The sequence below is a fragment of the Drosophila sulfurigaster genome, chromosome X (genome assembly GCF_023558435.1).
Source record: "Drosophila sulfurigaster albostrigata strain 15112-1811.04 chromosome X, ASM2355843v2, whole genome shotgun sequence".
Classification (NCBI taxonomy): domain Eukaryota; kingdom Metazoa; phylum Arthropoda; class Insecta; order Diptera; family Drosophilidae; genus Drosophila; species Drosophila sulfurigaster.
Window position 1 is genome coordinate 15849220 of NC_084885.1, and position 16402 is coordinate 15865621.

The 16402-nt window shown below is 39.5% G+C and overlaps 1 protein-coding gene across 1 annotated transcript in view; it reads right to left on the reverse strand.

The window, feature by feature from the left end:
• Positions 1-16402, reverse strand: part of LOC133848181 (midnolin homolog) — a 43482-nt gene that overhangs the window by 22361 nt on the left and 4719 nt on the right. The window contains exon 2 of the mRNA XM_062283629.1: positions 985-1072. Within this exon, the coding sequence (XP_062139613.1) occupies positions 985-1072 (88 nt within the window). The remainder of the gene's footprint in view (positions 1-984; positions 1073-16402) is intronic.

The following is a 16402-nucleotide window of genomic DNA, read 5'->3' on the forward strand; positions in this document are numbered from 1 at the left end:
TGTGGTGCTTTTTGGCATTTAATTTATGCAACATTTTTGAACAAAAATCGAAATGAAGCCAAAATGAAATCTGTATTTTTTTTTTTTTTGGTGGCCGCCGCTTTGGCATGACAATCAATCGTTTGTCTGATCAACTAACCCATCCCTGAAACCCCTCCTCCTCCTCCCCCTCCTCAACCACCTTCTCCTCTTCGCACTCTTCCTCTTTACGCTCTGTATTACTTCTACGCATCTCTCTATCTCCCTCACACTCTTAGTTGTCTTCAACTCGATGGCGAGTTTTGCATTGAAAACATTTTTATTTTTTTCGGCTTTTCGCTTTTCTCTGCTGCCTTTTGAAGGTTTCTTCAGGCGTGTGTGAGTGCGTACGTGTGTGTGTGCGTACGTGTGTGTGTTTGTGTATGTTTTGATGAGAAAGTTTTGGTTGGCTTGAAATTCATACGACGACGACGACGACAAACGTCAAATCTAAAGGTCAAGTTTGCATTTGTATGCGGGCAACTGCAAAGGAGACGAAGCAAGAGGTGAAGCAAAGAAATAAAAGAAAAAAACGAAAATGGGGCGTAGGCAATAAATGCGCTTAGCAACACAATGTTTGAGTGCGTTTTAAATATAAAGTTTATCGATTAATCGATAGCTAAGCCGAAGCTCGCATTGCTTAATCGATAGTTGCAAATTGCGTAATTAAATTACTAGTACTAGCACTTGCTTAACACACAATAATATTGCATCAGCTAACCAACTATATACTATAGACAGGTTAATCGAATAATCGAAACGCAATTGAAGGGCAAGTTTTTGTGGAGAGTGTTGTTTCGCCAGCCCTGACATTGAACCCCAATGAACTGAATACAACACATGCAAATGCGTTTGCACATATCGATATATATACTATATGAAATTGTATCGTGTCAGTCAGTCACTTATATAAATATATAACATTTATTTAATCCGCATTGCGTATGAGTTAGGGAGGCGACTTACCAATAAACCAGTTTCCACATTTGGTATTAAAATGATCTTGGAACCATCCATTAAATTGTGATCTCTCAGCGTGCCATCCTGTAGTTCTCTGTAATAAATAAATGGAAGAGAGTGACAATGATTATTAGTAAGCGTATTAGGCAAAGAAAATATAAAAATCAACTTGGAATATAAATAATTTCTCTTATTAAATTGCATTGTTCACAGTAAGAAGAATCATCGACATCAACAAAAAAAAAAAAAGACACACACTTTGCAGAACTATAATTTATACAATAAGAGTCATCAAATAGATGTCTCTCTTTTTATGTTTATTTTGCTTTAATTTGAATTTAAAATAAAAACCCCGAAAAATAAATCAAGTTGAAGTGAACTGAAATTCGATGCACAGCGATCAACAAAAGGCGCACGCCGCATGTTCCCGTCTTTTTATTTGTTTCTCTACTTTTTTTTTTATTTTGTTTTGTTTTGAGGTTATATTGTACTCGAAAGAACAACAAACAAACACTTGACTTGTTGTACAGTCATCCAACAAAACAACATTATCATCATCATCATCATCAGCAGCAGGAGCAGCAGCATTTCTCGTTTTTTTGTTTATTTCAATGGGTTATGGATAATACAATTAAAAATTTGATACAATATTATGTTTTTGTTTCTCAGCTCAACAAATGAAATGCAAGCTAAAGAAATGCCGTTAAGCCATCTGTTGTATGTTATATTACCAGCATTTTCAGCATCGACAACAGTGGCCAGAGATCTTTTGATAAGTGAAACAAAGAACAAATATGAGAACTGAGTAGAATATGATAGCCGAAAAATATAAATGTGGAATTTTCTGTTGTTTATATCGTTATTATTTTAACCGATTCGCTTAATCTTCCGAAATACTTTAGCTTGCTTTAGAAAATTTCAGAAAGCAATGATTAGGTTAACCCCCCTCTTAATTATATCTGCTGTTTATTGGCTCCGATCAGCACTTTGCATGCGTAATGCAATATTTGGCGACATTTCGAAAGAAATGAAGAAAACAACGAAGCAACGAGAAGCAATCGAAATTTGCACGCGCATAAAAATCAAATCGATGCGTTTTTTGCCACTTCAACAAAAAAAAAAAAGAAAACGAAGTTGTATTCTTTATTTTATAACGCTATACATATAGCAATATATGACGTATATATATTTACATATAGAAGACAATGACTCCAATTTGCATGAAAGTTGCGAAAACGTGGAGGTGGCTAAAGGAGCTGCAACTCGAGATCGGGGCATTAGCCAGAGAGGCGTGCTCTCTGTTTTGTTTTTATTTCTTTTTTTTTTCTGCAAGTCTTGCTTCACTGTTATCGATAGTTATCGCGTGAAAGTTGCGCTTATCGTTTTAATTGCATCTGCTTCTAAGAAAATATGTTTATAAAGAAATTCTTTTAGTTTTCCCATTCTCATATTCTCCCTTTCTCCTCTTTCTCTATTTCTTCAATATTTAGTTAATTTCTTGCAGTCTCTTCTTCAGTACAGTACAGTTCCGAATTCTTGCGCAAGAGTTTAGCTTGCTTTAGCTTTATGCTACATTCTTTTCGCCCCGTCGCCTTTTGCCTTCTTCGTCGTCGTATAATAAACGATCAAAAGATTTGCTGATCTGTACGAAAAACACAACACAGAAATTGTAAAGCGATGACAGCAGCACAAAAACCAACCCATAAGGGAGGGGTAAGAATTAATTGGCAATTTATACGCGCAATAAGTAAAATACAAAATTTAAAAGTTCAAGCACTTTACAGGTTTAGTCCAGAACTTCTCTCTCTCTCTCTCTGTTTCTGTCTCGCTCTTTTTGCCTTCACCAACGAAAAGGGGAGTTTCAATTTCAATTTTTCGCTTTGGCTTTGGGTTTCTTCAGTGGAATTCGATTTACTAACTTCACCTGTCTCGACTGTTAATACCCTGTAGCTGAGCATAATAGAGAAAAAAAGATAAACACACAACAGGGTATTTTTTCGCTTGTCATTCCATTTGATTCACTTATTGTTGCTCTCTTTTTGGTTTTTTGTTTTTGGTTTTTGGGTTAACACGAGCAACAAAAAGTCAAAAGTTAAACGCTGTTGACACTTTTTCTGTTTAATTAAAATATTTGTTGTTGTTTTTTTTTTGGGCATTGCATTGTGCAGGTGTTAAATGCGACAACAACAGTAACAACGTCTGCTGCTCCTGTTGCTTTATTTATTTATTTCGCTTTGTTGTTGTTTCATTTGTTGACTCAGGCAGTGAGAGCAGAAGAACCAACCATTGGCAGCAACAATAATAAGTTATCCATACGAAATTGTTGCTACAATTAACAATACGCCAAGATCAACAAACAATATAAAGAACAGACTAAATTAAGCGACAGACGACGGTCAATAAACAGATGAACCACTGTGCACACTGGCCGAGTGCAATAGCATGCAGTTGCCTGTGAAATTTGGCTTCTGATTGTGAAGTTTGGCAACGTTGCAAAGAATACTTGATTCAAAGTTTTCTTTTTGAACTTTTTGCATTGCAGTTAAACTAAAATTTGGCAAAAGAAACCAATATTTTATTATAAAATTGCCCATTATAAAATAAAACAAGAGCATGCTGCGAAGTTTGGCAACGCTGCAGAGCATAAATTGTTCCTCTATAGGAATTTAATATTTTTTTTGCATGTTTTAAGCAACCATTTGATTGCCTTTTAGTATCACAAAGTACAGTTGCGTCGCCCGCAAAAAACAAAAATAAAGAGTCAATTGTTTTGGCCCTCGAAAAGTTATAGACAGTGTTGTTGTTTCCGTGCATATAGCATATAATCAATTTTTTGGGTAAGGGAAAGCGGGTCGCTGCATTTGTTTTGGCTAGCAACGTTTGCGGCCATTAAGAGGGAGCCATAACAAGAACTTATGTATAATTAATCGACAACGAACGAATGAAAAATCGTTAAGAACACACAAGAGTTGGAAATTTTAGAGCGTTACTTTGTAATTCCCATGCAACTACAAACAGTGGAAAAAAAAAGAGGAGAAAATTAAAATATAAAATATATACAAGAAAAACAACAACAACACACTGGGCCAGTGCAGTGTGAAGGAAGTCATAAGGGGGAGTGAAGTTGAGAGTGGGAGTGGGGGGTGGAGGTTGTAAATACGAACAAAGAGGCCAACAAAAGCTGCAGTAACGACAGCGACGTCGGCAGCGAAGCGTCGCAACATAAATTACTTAACTTTATGCTGCGGCCAGACAACAAAACGAAAGGGAGGCAGCAAGCAGGCAGGCAACAGCAGCACAAGCCGCGTGTGGCACGCACACAAGCACACACACACACATACATAGTCAGACAGACAGACACGAAGCGAGTAAAAGGAAAAGCGTCGCTGTTGCAGTCGAAGTCAACGTCGACGTCGCCGTCACTTTGATTGCATCAGTTGACTGCTTGCTTGCTTGCTGGTTATGCTGCGGCGAGAGAGTAAACGAGCAAAAGAGAGACAGACAGAGAGAGAGAGAGCGTCGAGAGAGTTGCGGCGAATTGCCGTCGATGCGGTAACCCAGACAACAACAACAACGATGACGACGAAACGAAACGAAGCGAAGCCAACGAATGAACGTTAAATGACTGCATGCATGATTGATGAATTGATAAGATTTTGGTGTGTTGCTTTTTTCATTTTTTTTTTTGTTACGCGCACACGAAACCAACAACCAAATAAAAAAAAAATAAATAAAAGAAAAAAGAAGCAGCAACAATATTTGGGTCAGCCCGCAGCCGCAAGAGGCGTGGCAAACGTAACACGCACACACACACAGACACAGACACACGCAGAGTGTAATTTTCATTCATTGGCACTTACGTAAATTGCTTGCGGCATGTTGCACAAGCGCAAGTAGCATGTTGCCGGCAGCAAGCAGCATGGCCAGCAATAATGTCGTCACGCTACGTAACGCATAACGTAATGGACAAAAGAAAGCTGACTGCTCTGGCATAGCAACAAAAACGAACACACACTACACACATACATAATATACACGCACTCAATACACATACAGAGATCCACACACACTCACACACACATACAGCGAGCAGCAGCAGGTGCCCAAAACTCACCACGCACAGCGGCGTCGGCATCGCAGCAGCGCAGCCAGCGGCAGTCTGGACTTAAAGTTACTTAAGCTTTAAAAAGCTTAAAGGCAGCATAAAATACACACACACATACAGCGAGGTGTGGCGTCTGCACGTGTGTATGTGTATGTGTGTGTGTGTGCTTAGGCTTTGTCTGCGGGGGTGTCTGCGTGTGCGTCGTCTTCCTCAGCACACACCTCGCGTGCTGCTTTTACGCAATAGACAGACGATGCTAACACGAACGCCGACGTCGTCGACGTAGTTGTCGTCGTCGTCGTTGCCAGCAGCGAGGCCCAGGTCCAGGGCCCGGCGAATCGCCCAGACAGTCAGACCCCCGCGCTTCCCCCTCCACCCAACAGTCTTGCACCACCATCATCAGCCCGCATTTAAAGTAAAATGTACGCCAGTGGCTGTGCAACTGTCAGTCAGCTGGCGATTTATGCTGGTCGAACAGTGCTGCTCAAACTGCGCCATGTGGAGTGTGAAGTGCACACGCACATTTTGTGAGGTTATGTGCGACAGCAAACAACAACAGCAGCGACAGCAGCAACATGCAGCCAACTAAATAAATTGATCTCGCCACGCTCTCTCACTCACTCTTGCTCTCTCCTTTGCTACACCTTTTCTTTTTTTGTCTGTTTCTTTTTTTTCTCTCTCTCTTTTCTTTAATGGCCTTTGGCTGGGTTTTTGTTTGTTGCGCTGTTTAAACATTTTCCAGCCAAAGGCGAAGCATAAAATTCCACCACCTTGCACACAGCGTGCGAAAGAGAACATGCATACATGTGTGCGTGTGTGTGAGCGTGTGTGTGTGGCGTAAATTATCATGTTAAGTGCGTTGTTGCCTGGCCACAGGACGAGGGACAATAACTGAAGGAAGGCAGTGCATAAGCAGGATACAAGCAATTGAAAGAAGCAGCAGTAGCAATATAAGAAAATCACACACACACACACACACACACACACAGACGTAGACATAGGCAATAAGCAATGAAGCTGCCAAGTGAGAAATTCCACCACCAGCAGCAGTAAAAAGGAAGCAACCACCAAAGGCCTCTAGTCTCTGGTTTGGTTGTCGTCGTCATAAAAACCGGAAAAGCATCGCCCAACACAGTGCTGCTCAAACTGTAGCACATAAAAGCCCTCTGCGTTGACGTCGTCCAAATGTCTGGCTCAACCAGTGTGCGGGGAGGGGGGAGTGTAGAAGCAAGAAGGGGTGGAGACAGAGGGGGGAAGGGGGCGGCTTGCCTAACATAACTGGGGAGAGAGCGACTGACTGTCAAACTCAAGGGCAACTGTACACACAGAGCGACATTGTTATGCCTCCCCCATCTTCCCCCCCTCATCCACCATCGACATCCACAAACCCACCCACAGTAAGTGAAGTGCCAGCAGATGAAGACATCAAGAGCAAGACAGAGAGATGGTAGTAAGCGTGTATGAGACAGAGAGAGAGAGAGAGAGAGCGATGGGGAAAAAGCTGCAAAAGTAGGTCTGTAAATACCAGAGATTTAGGCAATATAGTTTAAAGGTTTGCAAAACGGAGAAAGAAGAGAGTAATGCAAATAGCAATAGTGACTGCAAAACTATATAAGAGATTAAAGATAGTGCTTACTGAATATTTAAATACAAATTATATTTATAATACTAAAGTTTCATCAAATTTAATGAAAAATATGTCAAAAATCTCCAAAGTGCTTCCAACTATAAATAATATCTAAAATACTACAAAAATTTCAGAGAATATCTCCAAAAAATGTTTCTTTTCGAATATTAGAAACTAAATAATCTTTTAAGTTCCATTGTTAATGAAATCTTTTAAGACATCAAGTAATAGTTTTTGCTGAATACCTAAAAGTAATGTTGAAAATATCATAAGAAATCTTTGAAAGTGTAAAATAAGTCTCGAAATTCTTGTTAAACTGTTCCAACATTAAAAACTTAAGCTCATAAAAAATTATATTACTGCGCAGTTGTTAATCTAATCCAAAAGACTTGTAACTACGACATTAGATCAGCAATTTAATTCCAAAATACGTAAATGTGTAAGGCAAAATTCATGTGATAAACATAATATTACTATAACTTTGAAACTTTAGCCACTTAAATATGAAGTCAGCTTTTTGTGTATAGCGAAGACAAGGCTATAAAGTTAGTTGATAAGATATATATGGGAAAGACTCGTAAGACTCTGTTGATAAGCAGACAACATGATGATGGAACACATGAATTTGCTGAGCATAGTTGAGAGTCTAAGAAAGATTTCTACATTGTTTAAATATACCTTTTCATTATTATTATTATTATTTTAAATTATACTTTGTAACTATGCAACTACATCTTGAAGTCGGAAGGACTTCTACATTATTTTTAACTTTATCATTTTTCTTTTGATATTATTTTCTATTATACATTATAAGTGCTCAACTATATTTTGAAGGATTTCTATATTGTTTAAATATATAATTTTACCTTTGATATTATTTTAAATTACACTTGTAACTATGCAACTATATCTTAAAGTAGGAAAAACTTATACATTATTTTTCATTTTATTATTTCCCTTTTGTTATTATTTTCTATTATACTTTATAAGTACTTAACTATATGGTATTTTGAAGTACATTCAATATCTTGAATATGGAAAGGATTTCTATATATCATATATATCATTTCACCTTTGATATTATTTAAAATTGTACTTTATAAATATTCAACTATATTTTGTAGTGTAAAGGATTCTACATTATTTTTAACTTTATCATTTCCCTTTTGATATTATACTTTATAAGTAATCAACTATATTTTGTAGTATTTGCAATGTCTTGAATGTATAAACCTTTTTATATGCATCTCTTATTTCTTTCTTTTACAAAACTATCAAGTGAACCTCTATTATTATTTATCGTACGATCTGTTCTTCTGTTCCCCACAGTTTTTTTTCTTTCTATTTGTTCAACTCTTTTTGCAATTTGTTTTCGCATTTTCGCTTGTTTTTCTTTCTTTGCTGTTGTTGTTGCTGCTGTTCTGTCGTCACGCGTTCTGCGATTGCATAATGAAAAGTTGTATCATTTTCGATTCGTCCACCCCACCGCAACACCACCGCCTTCTTCTACACACATACACACACACACACTTGCACACTCACGCACACTTTTGCAGCTCGCAATCAGAAACAAAATGTACACGGAAGTGTTAAGCGCATACACATAGTTCAAAATTTGTTTTCTAATCTGGTTTTTTTTATATATATTTTTGATATCACACACACACACACACACGCAGAAAGATAGAGAAATCTGGTTTGATTTTTGTTGGTTAATTGAATTGTGTGTTTTATGTGTATTGATATTTGTGTTTTTTTTTTTGTCTACTTTTCACTTTTATTTTTGGCTTTATTTATTTTGTGCTTTTCCTTCTGTTTTTTTTTTTTTATTTATATTTTGTTTTGCTGTTGTATTTTTATCAGTGCGAAGAGCACGCGTTCACACAACAACAACAACAACAACAAAAAAAGGCAGCAAAAATTCGCGATTAGACCAAAAGGCATGTGTTATTTTTATACACACTTTAGATTATACACATAAAACATATGTTGAATAGTGAAGAGTAAAAAGAAGAAAACGAAACGAAAATAGCAAGTCGATAATCAAATACGCTAACTGAATCCAAATTGAAAATAATTCAAATTATAATTATTCTTTTGTATAACTAAATAACACCTACAACATTTCATTCCATCTCTATTAAAGTTAAGAGGAGTGCAAGCAAAATATAACTCGAGTTATTTTTGTTCAATTGTTGAAAATTGAGTTGAGAGAGCGAAGTGAAGAGCGAAGATCTCAGTTAACAGGAAACAATTGAGCTTAAGTAAATATTTGTCACACAAAAAGTGCAGATAGCTGCTAAAAATAGAGATACTTGGGATAGCTATTAAAATTAAAACTATTTCCATATAACATTAATATTAAAAAATATATATTTAAATAAATTCGAAATTAAACGAAATTTATGCTAGACTAGAGACACTCTTGAGATAGCTATAGTTATTCGAACTGAGATCTTTTTCAATATAAATGTTAAGCAAGTATAACCGAGTGTGCTCGACTGTGAGATACCTGCTACGCATTTTGAATAAAGGGAAAGGCAAAACAGTGAGGTATTATTCTTCAAATATGGTAATTTAATATATTACATTCAAAATATACCACAGAGAGCAAAATATACCAGATTGACAGGTAAAGCATCTAAAAAACCCGTAGTAAGTAGGTTTTTTTTCATAGAAAAGAATTTCTTCAATAACTTCTACATTTTTTATCTGATCACAACCAAATCAGGAATCTTAAATACTATAGTTTTTATTGTATGTATAAAATTTTCGACTCTAGCTTCAAAATTACGTTTGTTACTCGATTATATAAACATAACAAGTGCTGTCGAAAATAAATAATATCTCTATCTCGTATAGTCTTTGAGAACTAGGCGGTCATACGGATGGACGGACGGACAGACGGACATAGCTATATTGTGTGATCAAGAATATATATACCTTAAGGGTTTGAGATGCCTGTTCTGGAAGTTATAATAATCTTCTGCCCAATGGGTAAATAAATTCGAAATTAAATAAAATTCATGCTAGACAAACATATAGATTATCTGGCAAATAGCTAAAGCTATAGCTATAGATAGCTACATCATGATAAATACTATATATGTTTTGCTATATAGATTTGTGCATTTGTATCTTTGGCAATCATTCGGCAATTGAGGCTCGTCTGTATGCTGAGCATGTGTTTTTTAGATACACACACAGACGCATACAGTTTGCTTTTTTGGGGCTGTCGCACACCCTTAAGTTGCTTGCTGGTGGCATTAATAATTCATACCTATTGTTAGCCATGTGGTTGGGTAGATTAGTTAAGAGTTGTTGGCCAGCCAGCCTAGCTGAGAGCTGAGAGCAGATACATACAGCTCAAAAGGCTGTGCAACCCTCTTTAAAGAGCCCAAAGAGCTGCCCACAACCACCGCACACACACACACACACACACACACAGACACTTCTAAACACACCCACGCACACTCATACATACACACATATACACACACTCGCAGGCTTATAAAAAAAAGGCAGCAAACTGATGCAAGGGGCCATCTTAACTGGACAGCGCGCCCTTCTGGTGGGTGGCAACCCTGGCAGAGTTGCCAGAGGCCCCCAAAAGCAAGCTTTAATAGGCAGTGTCGAAAGGGCGCAGCATTGAAATTGAAGCCGCAGCAGAGAGTGCAAGTAATTGGGGATGGGGGTGGGGGTGAGGATGGGGAGTAGATGATTGGGGGGTTGCTTTTGGGGTAGGCGGCAAGCTTAAGCTTAAGCTTTTCACTTGGGGTTGCTTCATGCAGTCGACTGCGGCAGCGGCAGCGACGTCGCTGTTATCGCTGATGACTTTCATTAATTTCCGGCAGCGTTAACTTTAGCCATATGGTCAGAGAACTTTGTGCAATTGTTGCTGGCTGTCAGTTTTTGGGGATGTTGCAACTTGCAGGAGAGGAGGAGAAGGAACGAAGAGAAGGGCAACCACCACCCTGTGTAATGGAAAAGCTCGTGGTCGAAAAGGGTTGCATAGAAAATCGATGCGAAACAGCTGAAAAAACATCAACAGCAGCAAAAGCGATTTGCATATGCCTGTTGCCCCCCCTTCCCCTTCCCTACGCCTCTCTACTCGTCACACACTGACGTCGACTAGCATCCACAACAAAGACAAATTAAACAAAGAAATCAACAGAGCTGCGGGTTGCGGGGGCGGGGGCAACAGCAACAGCAATAGCAGCAGCAGCCAAGCAGCAACAAACAACAATGAGAAATCACAGCAAAAGCAACTAAAAATAGCAAACACCTACGTTGCGTCCCCCTTCCACCCAGCCACTCTATACACTCTACGCTGCCCACAGCAGAGCAGCAGCAGCAGCAGCAGCAGAGGCAGAGGCAGCAGCTCACCATAGCGTGTACCCACCATAGGCAGGCATGCCCTCTATACATGGCCAACAAGGCGACCACCTAACAACGAAAATAAAAGCGACAACAACAACAACAACGAACGAGAGCAGCGCAGCGCAGCGACGCAGACTCTGCTTCTAATTTCGAGCTATTGATTCAGCGACGTGAGCAGCGCAGTCGCCGTCGCCGTCACCATATAATCAACAACATTGACAGGCAGCACTGGCGTTGGCACTGGCACTGGGCATCACTGGCGCAGCAGCCAGCCACCGGAAGGCGTTTCGCGAAAGGGCAAACATTGAAATGCAAATAGACAGACAGCAAAAGCAATAGCAATAGCAAAAGCAACAACAACAACAACAACTACTACAAGAGTTGGCATTTGTGCGCGCGCACACACACAAACGCAACAAAAGCCCCACAAAGGCGCACACACACACACACTATGCCGACGCGTATTAGAGTCGTCACAGCGTTAGTATTAGTGGAGAGCATGCTTGCATACGTAAAGAGAGCGGCACTCTCTCACTCTCACGCTCTCTATACACAAAGCAAACACAATTGCCGGCCGGCCCCGAGACGCAGATCGGCAGCGTAATATGCATGGGCAGCTTTACTGCGAGCGTGTGTGTGTGTGTGTGATATGTGGTGGGGGAATGCATAGGCCTGGCCTGTGCTGCTGGCGTCGCAGTCGTTGTTGCTGGATGACGTTATTGATGTCGTAAGTTAGACATTTTTGTTTTTGCATTGAGAAGGCGTTTGGCGTCGGCGTCGGCGTCGCCATGCAGCGCTGCTTGCTTAATTTAGCCAAAGCTAAAAGCACAAAAATAATTAAGAAACAGCAACAGCAGCAAAGTAAACATATGTATGTATGTACATATGTGTGTATGTATATGGGCAGCAATTGAAAATTAGAAGCAGACAAACTGCTGCTGCATAGCGTGAGCGTATGCATGTGTGTATAAGTTGATTTACCCCCACCTTGCGCTGCACTGGAAATTGGCGCTGAATGAACGCCCCCATGCTGCAAGCTAACGAGTAAACACACACAGACTACACTAGATAGCGAGATCGACTTGCTGTTGCTCTACACCGCTACAAAGTTAATAAGCTGCTCTCTCTCTCCTACTCTCTGACACACACATAGAGATGCAAACAAATGCAATTAGGAAATTCGATGCGCTAGATGGCGCCACTGTTGCTCTTTACTTTGGTCACTTCGATCAGATACAACACAAGACAGGGTTAAATTGTGTCAACTCTATCATATAACCTGCTTCTTATTGGACAGCATGAATGCAATTTTCAATTGAAATGAATAAGTGAATGAATGCATGAATGAACGGCATCTTTCTAAACGAGTTCACACATGCAGTTATTCCATTTGCATTTGCATTTGCATTTTAATGCTATTGCTATTGCTATTGCTTTTGCCTTTGCCTTTGCCTTTGCATTTGCATAGCATTGAGTGTCCACCATCTTGGCTTCGTTGCTCTCTCTCGTTGCCTTTACCTTTGCCTTTGCTCACTGTCTCTCTCGCTCTCTCTGTCTCTCTAACGGCACTAGTCTAGTATGCAAGTGTGTGTGCACTGCTTGCACACACATTGACTTTAAGCTGTTGGCAATTGTCGTCGCGCTCTTTGTTGCCGAAAATAACAAGACCAACAACAATAAAGAGGCATTTTTGCATGTTCAATTATCTCAACACTGTAAATATTTATTGAGCATGCGATGGTGGTGGTGGTGTGCACAGGGGGAGATCTGCAAAGCTTAAATATCTGTGCGCTGTGGTGCATTGACACCTATGGGAAAGAAGAGAGACGCAACCACCACGCAGATGATAAAGAAGAAGAAGCAGCACCAACAACAGCAGCTGTCGTCGTCGTCTCTACAGATGCAAGTTTATGCGTGTGTGTCTGTGTCTGTGTGCGTGTGTATAAATAGATAATGTTCGATATTTGTGTGCAATTTTGGGGGCATAATTAAGGCAAACTGTCTGTCTGCATAAATGTATCTCTCTGGCATATAGAGAAACACGCAAACGTGCCATTAGCATTCGATTTGCCAACAACTACTAGCCAGATTTATTTTTGTATCAGCCATCTGTCTGTATCTGTATCTTTAGCTGTATCTTTGGGTTTAGCTGTCGACACGCTGAGTTTTGTTAGTTTGTTGTAGTTGCTACAAAATACAGACTACACATAGACAGACCATGGGCTATTTTTAGCCGATTTTCGGCCAAACAACACACAAAGTTGCAAAGTTTGCAACAATTTCAATTCTAACTGCAGGCTGACGCTTCCTCTACTTCGTCTTCCACTACTTTAGCTGCTTCTTCATGTTCTTCATGTCTTCTTCAGCTGGCGCCATCGCAGCCAAGGGCCAAGCAAGAAGAGTGAAGAGCGCAAGCAACAAAATGGCAGCCAAGGGCCATAAGCTTTCCCTCTCCCTCTCTCTCTCTCTCTCTGTCCATCGCTCTGCAGCACACTTGTGGGGCTTGGAAATTGGCCAGGCGCATAGTTAAAAAGGGCTGGCGAGGTGAAGCACAGGTTGCTACTCTCTCTCTTCATGTCTCTTAAACTTTCCCAGCTGCAACTAAACGAGTTTTGCTCTCACACTATGTTCATTCATTCAAACGACACTCTCACAAAAATTCACCTCTCTCTCGCTTCGTTGTGCAAGCAGCGCAGCGCAGCGCACAAAGGGCAAGACGACGTCGGCGTCGCATCTTGTGTAACCTGATCTCTATACACACACATACACTCACACATACACACGCGATGCGAGTGTGAGCGAGAGCGATAGATGCAAACAATAAGCCAGAACAAAGCGCTGTCCACAATATTTCAAACAAGATCTCTGAGACACCGGCCCAAGGGGAAGGGAGGGGGGTGTGCTGCCTAATCAACTACAGCAACAACAACTTCGACTACAACTACAATAGCTACAACAAGTAAAAACTGCGCAGCAAAAGCAACAAATTATTTTTATTTGTTTTTTGTGTTCTATTGTGGCGACGTAGCGAAAACACATTTCGATCAAGCACTATCGAGCACTGTTATCGTTATCGTTATCGCCTATTGGATATACCTCGACATTCTTCAGTTAATGAAGAAGTGTTCATATTATGCAATTGAATAATCTTGGTAATAAAATGTTTCAGTGTAATTAATATTTAATACAAATTCATAGTGAAAATATTCTAAACACATTTAACAAATTTTCAATTAAATTATTATTATTAATGCTGTTTGAAAAAGACCATTTGAATATTCGCCTTAGCCCAATAAGATATTGCTGTGCAATTGTATTTTAAGCATTATTTGATTTATTTTTTTTTGTAAATTGGAGGTGCTGTGAGTATAAATTACAAGGTCTTACACTGTGTGGGGAAAACATCAACAACAACAACAACAAAAAAACAACAAAACTATCACTACACGCTTCAACAAGCAGACAGAGTAAGCAGCGTTAGACAGCGAGAGAAAGAGAGAGAGAGAGCGAAGGGAAGCCAGCAGCGACGGAGGCTGCGATTGAGCGGCAGACCCAAGGCCCAGGGCCTCCAAGCAACGTGACAAGCCCCAAAAAAGATGAAAAAAAAAAACAAAAATGAAACGAACGAGCGGAGACAGAAAAACAAAACTAAACTAAAACGCGGCAAAACTCAACACGGGCCCAAAGAGAAACTCAACACACACACACGCACGCACACACCCAGAGAGACACGCGAGCAGCAAAACACAACACACTGGAAACTCAACACATGCAAACAAAGTTGATGACGTTGACGTCGCTGCCGCTGTCGCTTGTATTGCGTTGCGTTGCCGTTAGCGTGTTGACCGTGACGACGACGACGACGACGACGCTGTCAAACTTTTTGTTTTTAATTTTTGCTATTTCAAATTAAAATAGAAATAGAAACGGCAATAAAAGCAAAGCAAAGCAAAAAGTGCAACTAAAATTAATACGAAAAACTGTTGATGAACGCGCTAGAAGAAGAAGAAGAAGTAGAAGACAGCGAAGCAACAGAGAAAGCATAAGTAGAAGATGAGACAACATGTGTCTTGGCTTTGGGCTTTGCTTTTAGCTTATGTCATAGCTGCTAATGCCGCTCTCGCAGTCGCAGTCGCTGTCGACGTCGCTGCTTGCGTCAGCATCGCTCTCATCGCCAAGCACACCTTAAAGCCACAGCAAAGGGATTGGCGATGGGGAGAAGTTGTGGAAGGGAGGGGGTTGGTGGTGTTGGCGAGTGGTTGCCATGCTACTGATATGCGCAATAATCTAAAGAATACACACACACACACACACACACACACGTCGCGATGTGTGTGATCATGAGGTGAGAGAGGAAAGAGTGGAGGAGGGGGGGAGTTGGCGTAAGCACAACAACACTTCCAATTGGAAGTGATGCAAAAGCAATGCGCAGATAAGCGCCAAACAGTTTTGACAAATTAAACATAAACACAGCAAACGACGTCACTGGCGCCTTAGCCGACAACTTGCTCGACTATTAAATACCCTGTACCACAAAGTCGAGCTTTCTCTTTGGGTTTTATTTTCTCACTCTTTGGTTTTCCTTAAATTAGAATAACTTAAGGGAATAAAATCAACTTCAATCAACTTTAAATACATCTAAATCAAAATACTTTAATAAATATCTCCGTATACTGTTTTTTCTATATTTATTTCTAATATTTATTTTATAAATAGTAATATAGTATTTTATAAATTATAAATTATATACATCTAAATCAAAATACTTTACTAAACATCTATGTATACTGCTTTTTTATTTATTTCTAATACAAATCAGTATTTTATAATGAATATCCATTCCTTTATTCGTATTTTGGATCTATAATTAAATTTGTTTATCTAGCTAAAAGATGCGTCATTGCGCTATAAATAAAATTACTCATCAATTAGCAATTTCATCATGATTTATAAAATTCATTTGCAAGCAAAGAATAAACCACCAATTTACTCTTCATTTTAGCAGTTCTTTCTCAAGTTCATATTAGTAATCCTGCTAAAGAGATTATAATTATATAAACTTCAATCCCATATCTTCAATCTATATAACACATTCAGTTATGCAAAGTTGCGCTCGCACTTTTTCAATTAGCTGATGTTTGTGGCTTAGCGTGTGGCATTAACACTTGGCGAGGAAAGTTGCAACTTTCAAGTTGAATGAATTTAAGGGCAGCAAACTTTCTGCACTGGACAGCTCAATATAAAAAAAAAGGGAAAAGGGTTGCACAGAGAGACAACTCGAGACGCGATTGTCGAGGAGGTTTTTGTGGTTT